This window comes from Rhynchophorus ferrugineus, unplaced genomic scaffold (assembly GCF_030347505.1).
Source record: "Rhynchophorus ferrugineus isolate W39M unplaced genomic scaffold, kcgeb_rfMv2 rfM30, whole genome shotgun sequence".
In the NCBI taxonomy this organism is placed as follows: Eukaryota; Metazoa; Arthropoda; class Insecta; order Coleoptera; family Curculionidae; genus Rhynchophorus; species Rhynchophorus ferrugineus.
Window position 1 is genome coordinate 114,059 of NW_027472609.1, and position 16,755 is coordinate 130,813.

Genomic DNA, 16,755 nt, shown 5'->3' on the forward strand with positions numbered 1-16,755 from the left:
CTCCATAATGCTGCCCAGTGATGTCTCCGTTATAACAATCCAAATGGAAAGAATGATACATTGTGGATGCATTTATATTTCAATTTTCAATGACATGTAGTTCTCTCGAAACCCTGAAATGTAATAATTTCCAATATTGACGAAATAATTTTCTAAAAGATATCTATTAAGGTAAGAGATTAAATAACTTTATTTATTAGCAGTAAAGAAATGTATGTGTGTATATTTCAGAATACAGATATATAGAAGGAAGAAGCTATTATTGGAACAAATATTTATAGTATTTATCCACTGCTTTACAAGAAAATTTGCACCCAGGAAGGTTCTTCCTGGTTTTTGAGACAGAGTGTCATCGGCCAACATGACCTCAATGAAGATATGTCTTCAACAAATACTTGGTAAGTGTTTATCGTGTTTAGATTTTCACAGGTAAATGTTATTACAGTTACATAATTTTTATCTATTATACTCGTAAATGTTAACTGTTTGCTCTATATTTTAACTATTTTGTATTTGACAGTCGTATTTTTCAAAGAAAATTTGAAAAAGAGATATTCTTTATTGTTAAGAAAGACATGTTGATGTAGTCTTAAAGAAGCTTATAAAAGGTCAGTTTTCATTTAAATTCTTCTTTTGGTTTTCGAATATGCCATAGAGTAATAGAGATGCAACTCAATAGGGGACTCTGGCGCAAAGTTTTACTGCGCCCAACATCCGGACGACGCCATAAAGGGCCATTCAAGTAATTTAAATTAAATCTCAATTTAAATCTCCATTATAGGCACCTGTAAGAAAAATATTTTACTGTGAAGACATTTGATTGGCTCATTAATAATGTTTAGCACGTGACAGCATTGACGTCATGGTTAATTGACCAATGAAATTTAAATAAAAAACATTTTTTTCCTGAAGCAAATTTATTCAATTAAATGTAAATATATTAACCGTGAGCAAATAACTTTGGTGCATTGCAAACCAAAATTATCTCTTCTGTCTTTTTTCTTTTTCAAATTTTTTTAGTGCCATCAATTTAATAGGATCTCTGAGAGTTCTGTCTTTTTGTTTTCTTATACTGAAAGCAAACTTTTCTCTAAGAGTCTTTCCCTCTTAATATTCCGGTGAACTGTTTATTTCAAACTGTTTTACTCAAAAGTATATAGCACACCTTTTTAGTACTTAGTACTTAATATTTTATCCCAAAGATCATTGTGGAATGTAAAATTGAAGGTTTTTAAATTTACTTTTTTTTTAAACATTGGACAAAAATTTTGTTATATTATCGACGTGGCAAAATCGCTGAATAAAATAAGATATAGCTCAAGGACCTACTGACAGTATAATAAAACAATTTTGTTGGAGTCTGGTGCACGAGATATTGTCTTGCCTCTATAGAATCAGATTCAATTTGTGGGTCTACTGATTTATTCATAATTGTATGTCACACTTAATTTCTTTTTTCAAAAGTTTTACTAACTAACCTGAGATGTACACTACCGTACAACATAAAACTTTCTTTGCTCTTATAGGAACATCTGGATTGAAGTTATAGAGTCAAGTAATTAATGGTAAGAATGAACAGAAAGGGGGCTGAATAAATACAAACTTTATCATTACCTTATGGAGTTTGTTCAAATGTCGAGGATACTTGCTTCGAACACCCTGGTTGTGGGACTGGAACGATGGAAATAGGAGCACTACAATACTAGAAATTACCATTACTAGAAAAAACTTTAGTGCATTGGAAATCAAAATTATCTCTTCCGTCATTTTCCTTTTTCATATTTGGTTAGTGCCATCAATTTAATAGGATCTATCAGAGTTCTGTCTTTTTATTTTTTTATACTGAAAGCAAACTTTGATTCTTGATGTATGATTGAAGGGGTTTAATTTTTTTTTAACATTTGACAAACGTTTTGTTACATTATCAACGTGGCAAAATCGCTGAATAAAATAAAAGGGATACCTCCAAAGGGAACTACGAGATATTGTCGTGCCTCTATAAAATCAGTTTCAATTTCTGGGTCTACTGATTTATTATAATATGTAAATAATAATAACAATTAATTTTTTTTATCAAAAGTTTTGCTAAATAACCTCAGATATACACTACGATACAAAGTAAAACTTTATTTGGACTTATAGGAACATATGGAACTGAGGTTAAGTAAGAGTAAAGTAATTAACGACAAGAATGAGCAGAAAGGGACCATTACTTTTAACATATTTTACCATTACCTTCTGGAGTTTGTTCAAATGTCAATATCACTTGCTTCGAACACCCTGGTTGTGGGCTTCGAACGATGGAAATAGGCACTACAAATATAGTAAGACAGTTCATTTAATTAATGTTAATTAATGGTAACAATTATGAACAGAAATGTCACTGACTCCCTCAATTTACCATATATATAACTTTAATTTTGATTTACCTCCATTTGTACATATTCTGGACTCGTGGTATTATTTTCACCATCACTAAAATGTTTATAAGTACTTAAAGGAAAGTTTAAATGTATCATAATATTGTCTATGACACACGCGGTCACGATCATAAATCTGTTTCATGTTTAACCCAACCTGTTTCGGATTTTTAGTGTTTTCTACCCACATTTTAAAGATCGCCGGGTACATTTTTAATGGAGAACGATGATGCATTTCATCACTATCTGTGCATCCGGGTACGCAACACTTCCTAGAACGAGAATGCATTTCCACTAGCAACTTGTATATACTAATAAAATAAAATAATAATGTAATCTATAAACATTATAACAGCTGACTATACTGTTCTCTAAATAAGGCACATTGAAAATGGTGTACAAAATAAATAAACAAACCATAGAATGAAGGGAACCAATCAGATCCCGTCGCGGCTCCTAGCATAGCGATCAAAACAAGTAATATGATAAAAGTTGCGAAATCTACATGTTGGATGTCGCGAAACATTTCGCCAAAATTTCCTATAAAGTTAAATCTCTATTTCTGTTTTTCTAGATCTGTCTTATATTTGCCGCTTTGTTTGATTTATTACTGGTGTCTCACCACTTCCAATTAGACTCTATGACAGTCCTTTGAGCCCACACTTCATATATTCCCAAATAATACGAGAGAGCTAATATATTGATTTTTAACGATTTCATAATTGCCATATGTGTGGACGAACCTTAAGACCTCTATTTTTATAGATCTGAACTAATGTCGCCATTAGTTTAGTTGCTGCACAACTTCGCTCGCGTTCGTTTAATTGTTGTTTGTGTTGTAGGATTTGATTTAAAATATATATATCTGATTATGTTAAAAAATATGAGGAAGTGAAATGAGAATTTTCTACAACAAAAAATCTGAGAATTTTAAATACATGCAAGGTAATGACATGTTTTTATGTAGATATGTATTACAACGTGGACCTAATCGAGAAACCCAAGATATAATAGTTTCCAATATATGCCAAATAATTACCTGAAAGAAAAGACTATTAAGGTAAACAACTAAATAATTTTATTGATAATCAGCAGTAAGAAAATTATATATATTTTACAGAAAGCAATTTATCTACCTTTTCTTCAAAGTTTACGTCAAAGTCACACGTGGTAGAGATCCAAATATTGTTTAAATTATGTATCTGCTGCAAAGTTCAACTAACAGTAGTTGTAAGTGTTATATTTTAATTTGCATAATTAAATTTACGCTAGTACATCATTTTTACAGTGACGTTATGTAATAATAAATACATACAAATTATAAATATTTTAATAAGATAGTTACTTTTAGTTAAATTTATTTAGAACCAGATTTTTACAAATGTATTGTTTGTATTGTGTTCTATTAACCCTAGGCCTTTTATTAACTCTCTCAGTTGCGGGAAAATATAAATTTATACTTTATGTATTTCTTTATACTTTATGTATTATGAGAAATTAGAATTAGATAAGTTGTAAAAGTATTTCTTGTCACTACTTGAAACAGATATTTTGCAAAGATATTTCCCTAAAGCTTACCTTAAAAAGGGTTCAAGGTATAGCCTTACCTTGTATTTCTCCTTTACTATATTGTATTTCTTTACCTTTACCTTCTAATATATATATATATATATATATATATATATATATATATATATATATATATATATATATATATATATATATATATATATATATATAAGTATAATGACCCGCCAAGTATCTTCTGTACCGTCGTGCTAAATATAAGGTAAATAAATAAAGTTTTTTAAGAATTGTCTTTTAATAATTTTATCCTCAAAATTTAACGTGGGTAACCGTTACGGAAGTCCAGAACACCTGTTACTCCTATAATATTTAATTGAGAAAAACAGTAAGCATACCAGAAAAAATATTCTATTAAAATATTTTAAGGTATATGTCAAGGTATTTATTTTACAATATTTCGTAATTATTATAATATATTAATGAATTATGATTTATGCAGTTTAAAAATATATTAAAATAATTTCATTATTTGTTATATCATAATTATTTGTTATAACTCTTAACCTTTCGCTGTTATTTATTTATACGTATCTAAATGTGTGTCTATCTAAATTGTTGACTATCCCAATTTAAACTATTGGTTGCCAATATAAACCGCCCTAAATATAAGCCGTTCTAAAATTAATATTTTATTTCTGTTTTAGAATGAATTACATTATTGTTAGTTGTTCATCTTTGTTTAACCAGAAATTATAACTCAAAATTATTCATTAATTTTTTTTTCTTGAAGGCTTGCCGATCTATTTCACTAACCGAAATATGTAGGGAGCCCAACTTTACTTCTGATCTGTCAGCGCTTCTAGAATCATAAACCAACATTCATAAAGTTTTATTCAATCACTGTCACGTTTATAAACAATAATCAAGTGAATAACTAAGCTCTTTATTTCCAATCTGTCAAAAACTTGCTCACGGTTCTATTATTTGTCAATTTCTTCTTCAATATGTCTGTCCGAGCTCGTCCAAACCGAAGGTGTTGTTTTCAGTAATGCCCCTTTCCATAATTCCAGATTTTAATTTGAATATCCTCCTCCATATCGACTAAATTGGATGAAATATGCAGTGATAGGGAGGAAGACGTAGTACTCTGTTTCCAATGTGGTACTCTCAGGATTATTTCTAAAAACTAATTTGCATAAAATGCAATTAAATATTTCATTTATATTTACTAAGTAAAATTTTGCAATAGTTCATTCTTTAACATGGTTTATTCGAAACTTTATGTACTTTAAACCATTCCTTAAGTGCACTTTTGATGCACATGTTGGGATCCTCTCCACCAGTCATTGTACATAACAATAACTGATGGTTTCTCCAAGATCTTTAAAAGCTGATTTTCAAACTACTGCAAAAAGACATTATGGTTCTTTTCTCCTTCATAGTCATCCTTGGACTTAGAGGAAAACACTAATTCTGCACCAGGAATAAAACCATTCCTGTTTCCAGGATGAAGAACTATATGCAATGAATTATTAATAAATGTTATGACTAACAAAACTTAACTGTTATCTATTCCAACATTTACATGTCTTTACATTATATTTATTATTATCTTGCCATGAGCGACCCAATGTACCATTCTGAAATATTCATGTCTCATCTAAATATACAAATTGTTATAATAATTCACCCTTCATTTTATTTTTAACATGTTTAGAATGTTTTTAAAAATTGTATTCTTTAAAATCAATGTTTGGAAGTTCCATTAAACCCCTTCGTATCGCTACATTACCGATATGTTAAATTATATTTAACATATCACTTATATATAGGGAAAATAGTATGCAGCTGCATATTGAAATTTTGCCATTTATCTTAAGTCTGCAATCCGTTAACCCAACAACAATACAATAACAATACAGCAATAACAAATTATTTAGTATGTTTATTGGCAAACATACTAAATATATTTTTTTGTTAATTAGATTTTGCATATTATAAAATATCCCAATATAAAATAAAATATAGTCTTGCATAGTAGTAGGATTTGTATTAAATGTTTGAGTCTCCTTTTCTTCATTTTTCCGCTTTCTAACATTTAAACTTTTAGGGCGCTTCGATTTTATTTGGATTATTTATCATATTTCACAGTAAAAAAAAATAGGTTTTGTGCAACCAACAGCAAAATGAACATAAATGAATAAATTGAACTACACTTGCCTTCAATAGATCCGTCGATAATGACTACTATGTGATGTAACTAAAACAATAATTTTAAAAATAGTTTATTAATATGTTTCTTTGTTTTACTTTTTATGTTATGAAACAGTTGAAGAAGAATTGCAGAAAGAAGTAGGCTGGATAACGGTTAAAAATAAGAAGAAAGCAAATAATTCCCCAGGATCTTCACCGCTGCAATTAAAAATAAAAAAATCAATGAACAAAATAATGAAATTAGAATGCCCAGGCGACCCCCAATTATCCTAAGTAATGTTACCGATTTTGACTTGCTTTACGAAACACTGAGGTCCAACTATATAATGTTCAAAACAATGGTACTAAACAATGGACAAATAAAATTGAACGTGGAATGTTCGTACAACATTCACGAAAATAATAGATATTCTAGAGTTGCTGAAACTGCAATGGCACTCTTATGAAGACAAACAATCAACATCTAAAAGTGAAAAAATTATCGCAGATTTTAACCAAAATGGGCTTAGATGTTTAAATGCGACAATTATTTTAAAAAAGGAAAAGACCAAAAATGACATAGGAGAAATTTTAGTCCACAAGAAGCCATTACCCCTATTTATGTTAGGTTTTCAAGAGAGGGGAAATAGAGTAGCTCAAGTTAAATCTCAAGAAACAACTAAAGATAAATTGAAGAAGTCACTTTTCTGTTCATAATTGTTACTATTAATTCATGAACTGTCTTTCTATATTTGTGGTGCCTATTTTCATCGTTCCAGGCTCTCAACCAGGGTGTTCGAAGCTAGTGTCATCGACATTTGAACAAACACCAGAAGGTAATGGTAATGGTTGTATTAATTCAGCCACTACCCCCCTTTCTGCTCATTCTTACCGTTAATTACTAAGTTCCATTTTCCTATTTCCAGTTTTGAATTTCCTATTTTCATTTTTCCAGAACCTCAAACAGGTTGTTCAAATTATATGCCATCTACGACTGTACAAATTCCAACAAAAGGTAATAGTACACTGTATTAGTTTAATAATTAGTACTAAGAGGTTTTTTTTCAGATTTTCGCAGCTACAACAGTTATATTAAATGGTTGGTTAATTTCGTCAAACATATTTAACATCAAAAAATTATAGATATTCATAAATTTAGTACATAGAAGAAGAAACTAGCATCTATCTGTAAAGATCGTTTAAAATCACTAGATCATTCTGAAATATTCCAAGATATAAACTCCTCAGCATACAGCTTTTTAATTTCCCAACTAAAGAATCAAAAGAGAGCCCCAAGAGAAAAACAGTTTACAACAAGAGAGAAAGTTATAGCTGTAGGCCTCTTAAAATCTAGCAGAAAAGTCTATAGGATATTGTCAAAAATGTTTGCTCTCCCTTCAAGGGGTACATGTCTAGCTCTGCTTTGGAAAATACCACTTCGAGCGGGGTTAAATGAGCAAATGTTTCTCAATTCCTAATCCTGCAGTAGTGTACGCTGTTAGACTTATCGAGAAAGAACTTTAGACCGTTTGTTTCCGCCCAAGAAGGAAGAGTATCAAAGCATTTTGGAAGCAAATGCCGGCTCATCTGGTGGTCCTTCAGCATGCAGCCCTTCTGTACTCGATGATTAAACGCTATCAGATTAGGGTTTTGGCCTTTGCTTGAGTACTTTCGGGTATGTTGAATATTATATTTGTTTTTATTAGACTTATTTGTTCGAAATTTATTAGTTAGATGACTTATGTGTTTTGATTTGCATGGTATGAGGCCTATTGAGATTACAACCCCGTGGGTCGGTGCTGTAACTTCGTGAATGTGTTTCATATTGTTCAACTACTTTTGTTGCCAATCGTCCGCCCATTGGGATATCAACAATTTATTTATGAGTTGATGGAATTGATTGTGTTCTAGTGGTGCAAAGCATTTTGGGACTATTGATACTATGAATTTGCTAGTTTTCTACACTATAAGATGATTATTATTTGTCTTGTTTTATGAGGTGTGTCTCTGTCCTTTGAATGATTGTTTTAGATGATTGTGCTTTATGCAGAGGTTGTGCGGAGGTTATTTTGTGAGGATAGATATGAGATGATATGAATTTATGCCATCTCATTTGGTGAATTAGAAAATTTATATTTCTTTATGGATATTGATATTATTTGTCTATTTGAGCAGTCCTAACCCCATTTACTTATTGTCTTTATTTTTAGGTAGATTGGGCTACACAAGAATACTCCTATGTTGTTTATGTGATGAAGATGCGGACCTGTAGTGCTATTGCTCAAACTAAAGCAAACCATCAGCACCTCTCGATCTTCTCCATGCCATTTTACATGATTGAAGCATATACTCCCATGCTCGTCGTTCCGGATCGTCAGCTTATTTTAATTGTTTAATGGTTCCTATAATTTGGCATTTTTTCTTGCTTATTATTATTACATAAATTACTTAATAATGCTATGATTATAGTAACCATTGTTTTGAATTAAACTATGTAATAGTTGCATGCAGTAACGCTAACATCTAATAATAGTGTGCCTAATACTAATCATTTTGAATGTCTATTTGTGGGATTGTGGAATTATCTGTGCCTATCTCTATCTTTCTCAAGGGGCGTCTCTTATCATTACTGGTCTTTTTATTTGTATTAATGCGAGGGGGTTATTTTGAAGGATATAGTATGTTGAAAATATATGTATAGAGAGTTATCTTGACACGGCTATTATTTGTATTGTGCTTTATTGGTTTAATTAATCATAATAATAATAATGAGGGTTTATATTACTGATTTCTTCTTTTTGTTCTTATTATTATCAGCTGTCAGTTCCGGGATTGCTGGACTTCAGCGATATTTTCTTCTTCATTAATAACTTTGTTTGCCCAATCATTCAATATTTCAATTTTCTTCTTGTTTGTTTTGTTGAGTGCATTTCTCATTTCCATCTGATCATCGAAATTTTATAAGGATCTCTGGCGCTCAATCTTTCGGCCTTATCTTGGCTGCATCCGCATACTGCTTCCATGATTTTCAGTCTGAATCTCTTGATGTATGCTTCCATGTATCCATGGTTTGTTATCAGTTGTACTGCTGGTCCAACCCAGTTCGTCTTTGTCTGCTTGATTGTTCTCAGTGGCAGCCTTGGCTAGTTTGTCGACCTTTGTTGATTCCGTTGTGGTAAGCCTTTTTTTCCCATGATATTTCCGTTTTGGTACCCCTGGCTGCTCGCTCTCGCAGTACCTTTTGTACTTCGGCTACCGGTCTGATCTTTGTCTCGTCGTTCTCCTGCTGCCAGATAGTCGCTCTGCTATCTGTTTTGATGACGGCATGTATATCGCCATGTTCTTCTAGTATTCTTACGGCTTCTTGTATGGCTAGAAATTTAGCTACCCTGCTCTTAATTCCATTTCCTAGCCTGATGCATGCCTCTTCCTCCGTCCCGTCGCGCCTGCGAATGAATATACATGCTCCTGCTTTTTCCTGCTTCACACTAGCATCCGTCCATACCTTCGCTATGTGTCTTCCTATCTCGTTCTGCTCGGTGTCCAACAAATCCGATCTCCACGGTTTTTCCCATGGCCAACGCATGCATTTTTGCTCCGGCCTTGGCGGGCCTGGTGGATAACCGTATTTTTTTGCCGCTCATGCTCTTGCTTCGGCTTCTATTGGTAGAAGAACTACTCCTGCGATTACTTGTAGCGCGCTCGTCGGTGCTTTTTTTTACGCGCCGTTGATTAATATTAGGACGTATCTTTGATTCGCGTTTCACGACTAGCTTCACGACTTTGTCGTATACATTTTTCATTATGTCCCTTGCCATATTTCCGTACCTCATCTGGTCCTTAGGAGTTATGATTTCTTCGTTTAATTTAATTCTTATCTTCGGAAATCTGGTCCTCCTGGGTACTACTGGGATTTCTGTCCTGCGGTCATTTCTTCTTTTCTTCAATTCTTCCATCGTAAAGGTAATCTCCTTCTTTGGATATTTCATAGCTTCCGTTTTTTCTATATTGTATTGTGCTCCTGAATCTTCTGTCCATTCTAAGCATTTGCGCCAGCATTTATTCCATTCTTCTTTAATTTCAGTAGGTGTTCGATGGCTAATTGCGATGATTTGGTCGTCGGCGAACTTTTGTGCTATCACATGTGTCCGTTGTGTGCCAACCTCAGCTATCTTATCGAACCAGGAGTTCATATTAATCAGCCATAGAGTCGGGCCTATGCTCGATCATTGTGGGCACCCCTTCTCTATTCCGAACTCTATTTTGTTGCTGATTACCGATCTTTCAGTTAGGAATCTTGCAACTGAACGTATAATTTTCTCGTTAATTCCTGCTTTCATTTCACTTAATGCAGTAACTTGTGTTGCTGTATTGAAAGCATTTTCTAGATCTAAAGCCACAACCAGCACATGTCTTGCGTTCTTTTGTTCCGACTCAACCCAGTTCTTTAGATCTCGTATGGCTTCTATGATGCTCTTACCACTTCTGAATTCGTACTGCATTGTGTGGTATATATTGTTCTTTTCACAAATCGCCTACAATCTCCTATTCAATATTTTGTCATATACTTTCCCCAGGGTCGGCCGTAGGTTGATTGGCCTTTGTCCTTCGGACTTCTTCCTTAACCAGCAAAGTTTTGCTGTTTGCCATTCCTTGGGGAAGTATCCTGCGTTGTAGCAAATTCTGTAGAGTGTCAATAATTCTTGTTTCTTTATATCCCAGGTTCTTTTCATTACTTCGTGTGGAATATTATCCTTGCCGCTCACCTTGTTTTTTAAGTTCATTATGACCCAGTCTAGTTCAGCTTCTTGTATTTCTTCTTCGCCTTCATCTTGTTTGCTCCATTCTCCATTAGTGACCCTTGTTATGATCCTTACAAGTTGTTCTTTTTCTTCCTCCTTTTGTTATGTATGATATTTTTCTACCTTTTGTTTCTCAAGGTTATACATATTGCCCAGTTCGGCATCTTCCAGTTTTTCAACTATTTTCCCCCTGCTGACTCCTAGAGTCTTTATTATTTTCTAGACTCTACGCCATGGTTCAATGTCGAATGTGTTTTCTATTATTTCTTCTACATGCTTCTTCTTTTCTTTGATAAGCTTCTTGAATGCTCGCTTCATTACTCCATATTCCCTCACGAGGTCGGTCTTGGCCCCGTCTTCTCGTCTGATCGAATCGGCTTTTCGTCTAAGTTCCAATTTCTTCTGTTGGCATTCTCCATCCCACAATTGGTTGTCTTCTTTTATTATGATGGTGGGTGTTTTTAACAGTTTAGTGGCTTTCTTGAAAGCTGCTTGCATTTGCTCCGCTTGTTTTTCAATTTCGTCTGTTTGCATTGTACTCTTTGCGGGTTGGTCCCGTGATAATCAAACTTTTTCTTCGATGTCTTGTTTCTCTGGGGTTTACCCTCTATTTCGAAGCGGATGTATTTGTGGTCGCTTAGTGTCTCTCCAGTTTCTTCTACCTTCCAGTTGATCACGTTCACTTCTCGACTCCAGGTGATATCATTGTTGCTGTTTCCCGTACTACTGATAAAGGCGGGAGCTGTTTGTTCATTCTGCACTAGTTCCAGTCGGTGTGATATGGTCCAGGTTATCAGATTTGAACCTCTGTTGTTTATTGTATTGCCGCCCATAAAGTGTGCTTGGTATTAAAATCACCAGCTACTATCCATTTCTTCTGGTATTTCTGCCATTGTTCTTCTTTTTCTTCTAAGCAATTTATGTTGTCTCCTGTCGGGTGCGCGTATACATTGGTGATTAGCAAATGGTAGTCTAATAGTTTGACTATGACTATGTCCAGTCCCAACATTTCTCTTATCGTCATAGCCTGAATATGATTTCTGACCTAGCATTCGTGCCTATTTTGTTCACTGACCATCCGGTCCATGCTTTAGTTCTTGTTACTGGTTCTTACACCAAGATTATGTCGTATTATACTTTGTCGGCTTTCGCTCTCATGAGCGTGCTGGCCTGGATGCCTTTTTCGATGTTTATCTGTAGGATTTTTAGAGCCATTTCTGTTTCATTTCTTTGATGGCTTCTTCTTTTCTTTTCTTGTATACTTTACAGGTTCTATCATTTGCTCTATGGTTGGGGTTTACCTCCGGTGCTCCTGCTCTTTAGCAGTTCGCACAATTCGTTGTGCTGCTCTTGCAGTCTCTTCTCCCGTGCGGTCCTGCACATATATAACAACACTGTGCGCTTCTACAATGTATCTGCTGCATTTATAGCATAATAGGATTTCGTTGAAGATATCAACGAATTGTCTCAAGTACCCTACAAAGACTTTGCCCTTTTTTAACACTGCTCTGTATATGCTGGGAATTGTTTCGATTGTAACGTTGTTTCTTTCTGGGTTTTACATATATATTTCTTCACTACCTTGATGAGTTCTTCTGGTTCTTCGTTGTTGCCAGTCTTTTTTCTTTCTTCTTGGATCATGTTGATAATCTCTTCGTTTTGATCAGCCAAATCTTCTATTATTTGTTCGTCTGTGATCTCCCTGGATACCCCTATGATTCTGAATTTGGGACGTTTTTCAGTATTATCAACTTTGATACCACGTACAGAGCGTATTTTTTCTATCAGGTCTTTCTTTTGTGTCTGGTCTTTACAGATCAGTGATACCAGTCCCTGCCTGTGTACTCTTACGTGTTTGAGGCCATCTCCTGCTAACTCTTTACGAGTTAGCTTGCCTCTGATGGCGGCTAATGTCTCCGCACCACTTGCTTTTTCCTTTCTGATTTTAATCTCGTATCTATTATTAATCTGTTTCGGAGGTTGCCATTCTAGATTAGGTCTGGTGGATTTCGGTACCTTTGACTGGGCTTTTTGTGGCTTCGACAGTGTTTTATTTTCATTATTCTTTTTTGTCGCCGCGACCTCATTGTACGTACAGATCGTATTGGATATATTTTCGGTCTGTACCTCCACGGTAGTCATCTCGATTCTTCTGCTGATGTTGGTCTGCGTGCTTATATCCACCATCACTGGTCTGGCGAGGACTGCTGGAGAATACTCCCTCTCTTGCAATAGGGATTCATTTTTTTTATATTCTCTTGTCTGTTTCGTGTAGTATTTGTGCCAATTTTCTGTTTATCATCTCCTCCACCATTGCTTCCGCATTCGTGATGCTCTCGACTTGTATGGTATTTGTGATCACGACTACGGATTTTGCTTTCAGCATCTTTTCTGTTACTATGTCCATTTTCATTAGAATATTCTCGACGCGAGTGCTGTCTGTGGAGATGAACCGATATGTCTTATATTTTAGACAATATCTGCTGGTTACGATCCTAACTTGCTCTGTCAGATCTTTCATGACGTCAGCCAGTTCAGTTGCACTCAATCCGCGCAGTCCTCGTCTGTAGAATTCGAAGTCAATGGTACTGTCTGTCTCTACTATCTTAGTATTCTCCATTATAGTGTCTAGAACGCCGTTTCTAGATTCCACCGAGCTTCTTGCGCTCTCTCTCCTGCTCCTGCCACCGTTCACTTTAGCAGGCGCAGCTACGGTGGTCCCCAACCCGCTCTCGCTACTAACGGTTATGCTCCTTGATCTGAGCTGTCGAGTAGTCATGACCATATTGTCGATAGTTCTTTCGATGACGATTTTAAGAGATTTATCCATTATATATAAATTTATTCAATACTCATAATAAAGGTTAATAATAGTTATAAGTATTAGAAGATGCCTATTAGGCGATATACCTATGTGGACAATTTATAAGCTGTTTCGATGAAATATTCATATTTCATTCAATATATTCGTGGAAATTACTCTAACAATTACTAATAAAGAGATTTGAAATACCTCAAATTCCCTAAGAAATAAAATAACTAGATCTGTTCTAAAGCCCTAAATATTCAATATTTCTTGGTATATTAAATGTGAATGTATGAACACTCGTAATGCACCACACCTACAGTTCTAGGACCTAAATTGGTAAGTAGGTGTGCAGTGCTGGGAAGATTGAGTGTGTACGATAAATATCTATTCTATGATAAAGAAATACACCCTAAATATATTGTGTATTATTGTGAATTCAAAATATATTATATTCCCGGGAATTGCCCGCCCAGAAAAACAGCGCTTAGAAAATCAACGATTATCGCCCTTATTGATGTAACGGTTTTTATGAACTTTCATCACTGACCGTCTCTACGAGCACGTCTTCACTCTGTGAAAGTCAAACGTCGACTTATTTATGAATATGAGGAACGTCAATAGGACTGTTATTTTCAATTTCAGCTCAAGAATAAATTACCAAGGTTTGTTTGATGTATTTGATTTTAAGAAATATTATAATAAAAGAAAATCAGTTAAAATAATTATCCTTTTTTTGGGCAATTGGGAATATTTCCAAAGGCTTCCCTATTTTATTTTTATTTGTACAAAAAATTATTAAATATTAAGTTCCAAAATGTTATTTAAATAGATATTAAACAGCTCTTTGATCTGTTCTGTCGTTGCCGCTTTGTTTTGTCTACCACTTTGCATTTCCAATGTCAATCGCGTGATTTTTAAGGTTCGCCCACACGTGCCTGCAATAGGTTTCCAAATATACAGCAGGCATAATGTTTTGATTTAAAAACTATTATACATCGTAGAGCGTGTGGACCAGCATTAAGATCCGTAATTCAATTCCATGAGTTTTCACTAAATCGGATCGTTAGTATCGTATTTGCGTTAGACGTTTTTCTTTAGTTAGTTTGTGTTCGGTTTTGTTCGTCGTGTTTTCGTTATTGTTTGTGTTGCACTGCTGTACTTAAAATATCTGATTATATTTAAAAGATTTAACAAACTGAAAGAAATGTATAATATTCCAGTATAGAAATTAATTGAAACTTGGATGACTAATGCTTTATTGTTTTACATGAAAACATGTACCCAGTAAGATTTTCCTGGCTTCACGAAGCGGTAACATTGGTCATTGCCATTTTAATGAAAGATGGAATGTGGAAAAACGTTAATTATTAGTTGTTAAATAATTCTATTACTTATATTATTTACTATATAACTATTATTATTATTGATTATTTACTATATAATTATGTTTGCTCTGTATTTTAACAATCTTGTTATTCTCCCGGTTTAATAGTCACTTGGTGTCTAAAAGTTTTTGTTATCGATCATATATTTCAAGCATATTAAATATACCATATATTGTTTAGTTTTTAACAAGAAGTACTATAATTATTTTAAAGACAGCATGTGAAAAGTCTGATATACTCAAGATTTTATGAAAATTTCATGTAAAATTGCCCGTAGGTATTTGGTTTTCAAGTTCCTTCACAAGCAAAAGTACCCTCTCATTTATTTATTATCTTTTGCCCATGTACATATTTAATCAGTTGTCTTTAGTAGATAACTTGGTCAGTTGCTTTTTTTATAAGAGGTCTTAAAATATGTGTTGGACTTGATTTGAAGTTAGTTTTTTAATTATAACTTTATATCTAAGATAGCATATCTTATATTATCATGCAGTAATGATTTCCACGGCTTTAGCGGCACATGGTCGGGGCATTATTTGGTAGAAATTTTCAAAGAGCTCTTTGCACAAATGTTTTTGAATAACATCTTTATTCTACACTGGATTTAACTCTAAAGAAACTGATAAAATATATTAATAAACCAATAATCAGTATAATCTAATGTAGGTGGAAAGAGCTTAGTTACTAAACCCGCTTTGTACTCCATAATGCTGCCCAGTGATGTCTCCATTATAACAATCCAAATGGGAAGAGTGATACATTGTGGATGCTTTTATATTTCAACAATAATTTCCTAAACGAAATATAAGGTAAGAGGTTAAATGACTTTATTAGTAGTAAAGAAATGTATGTGTGTATATTTCAGAACACAGATATATAGAAGGAAGATGCTATTCTTGGAATAAGTATTTGTAATATTTATCTATTGCTTTACGAGAAAGTCTGCACCCAGGTAGATTCTTCCTGGTTTTTGAGACAAAGTGTCATTGGCCAACATGACTTTAATGAAGATATGTCTTCAGCAAATGCTTGGTAAGTGTTTATATTTTCATAGGTACATATGTACTTACAGTTACATAATTTTTATCTATTGTACTCGTAAATGTTAACTGTTTGCTCATTATTTTAACTAATTTGCCTTTGATAACATATTTTTCAAAGAAAATTTAAAAAACCATTGTTCTTTATTGGTACGAAAGACATATTGATGTAGTTTTAAAGAGGCTTATAAATGGTCAATTTTTATTTAAATTCTGATTTTGGTTTTAGAATATGCGCCCAATAAATAATATCCTCTGATTAGCAAGTTATTTATGTGCCATGCACTCGAATTTATAAATTAATACTTAAAGAAATATATATTAATATATGCATCGGTTTTAAAGGTATTAAGATGTGTATATTATATTTGATGTAATTAACTGGCTGAAATAGCTACAAAGCATAACGATATATATTAATAGAGTGTATAAGAGTGTTACAAATTTTTTCCTGAAAGTTATGTACCATGAAGATATGAAGACATATATTTTTATAGGTTTAATGTCACCAAATACCGTCAATATTTGTAAGAAATAAATACATATATCATATATAGAGGATCTATAAATTATCTAGTT

The 16,755-nt window shown here is 33.5% G+C and overlaps 2 protein-coding genes across 3 annotated transcripts in view; one reads left to right on the forward strand and one right to left on the reverse strand.

The window, feature by feature from the left end:
* Positions 1-261: 261 nt before the first annotated feature.
* Positions 262-16,755, forward strand: part of LOC143205872 (putative ATP-dependent RNA helicase DDX43) — a 28,746-nt gene continuing 12,252 nt past the window's right edge. The window contains exon 1 of one of the 2 annotated variants that reach the window (XM_076418909.1): positions 262-398. In XM_076418909.1, coding sequence (XP_076275024.1) covers positions 362-398 — 37 coding nt within the window. In that variant the 5' untranslated portion in view covers positions 262-361. Of the gene's footprint in view, positions 399-16,014; positions 16,169-16,755 lie in introns of those variants that run through there. The other variant, XM_076418908.1, reaches the window with a different exon arrangement.
* On the reverse strand, positions 11,562-15,060 carry LOC143205879 (uncharacterized). The gene is made up of 2 exons (XM_076418918.1): positions 13,638-15,060; positions 11,562-13,403 (listed from the first exon to the last, which is right to left on the reverse strand). The coding sequence occupies exon 2, from the start codon at positions 13,127-13,129 to the stop codon at positions 12,440-12,442; it is 690 nt and encodes a 229-aa protein (XP_076275033.1). The 5' UTR covers positions 13,130-13,403; positions 13,638-15,060; the 3' UTR covers positions 11,562-12,439.

Excerpts from the sequence above, each read along its gene's own strand:
- LOC143205879 (XM_076418918.1), bottom strand. The coding sequence starts at position 13,129 with ATGGTGGATATAAGCACGCAGACCAACATCAGCAGAAGAATCGAGATG.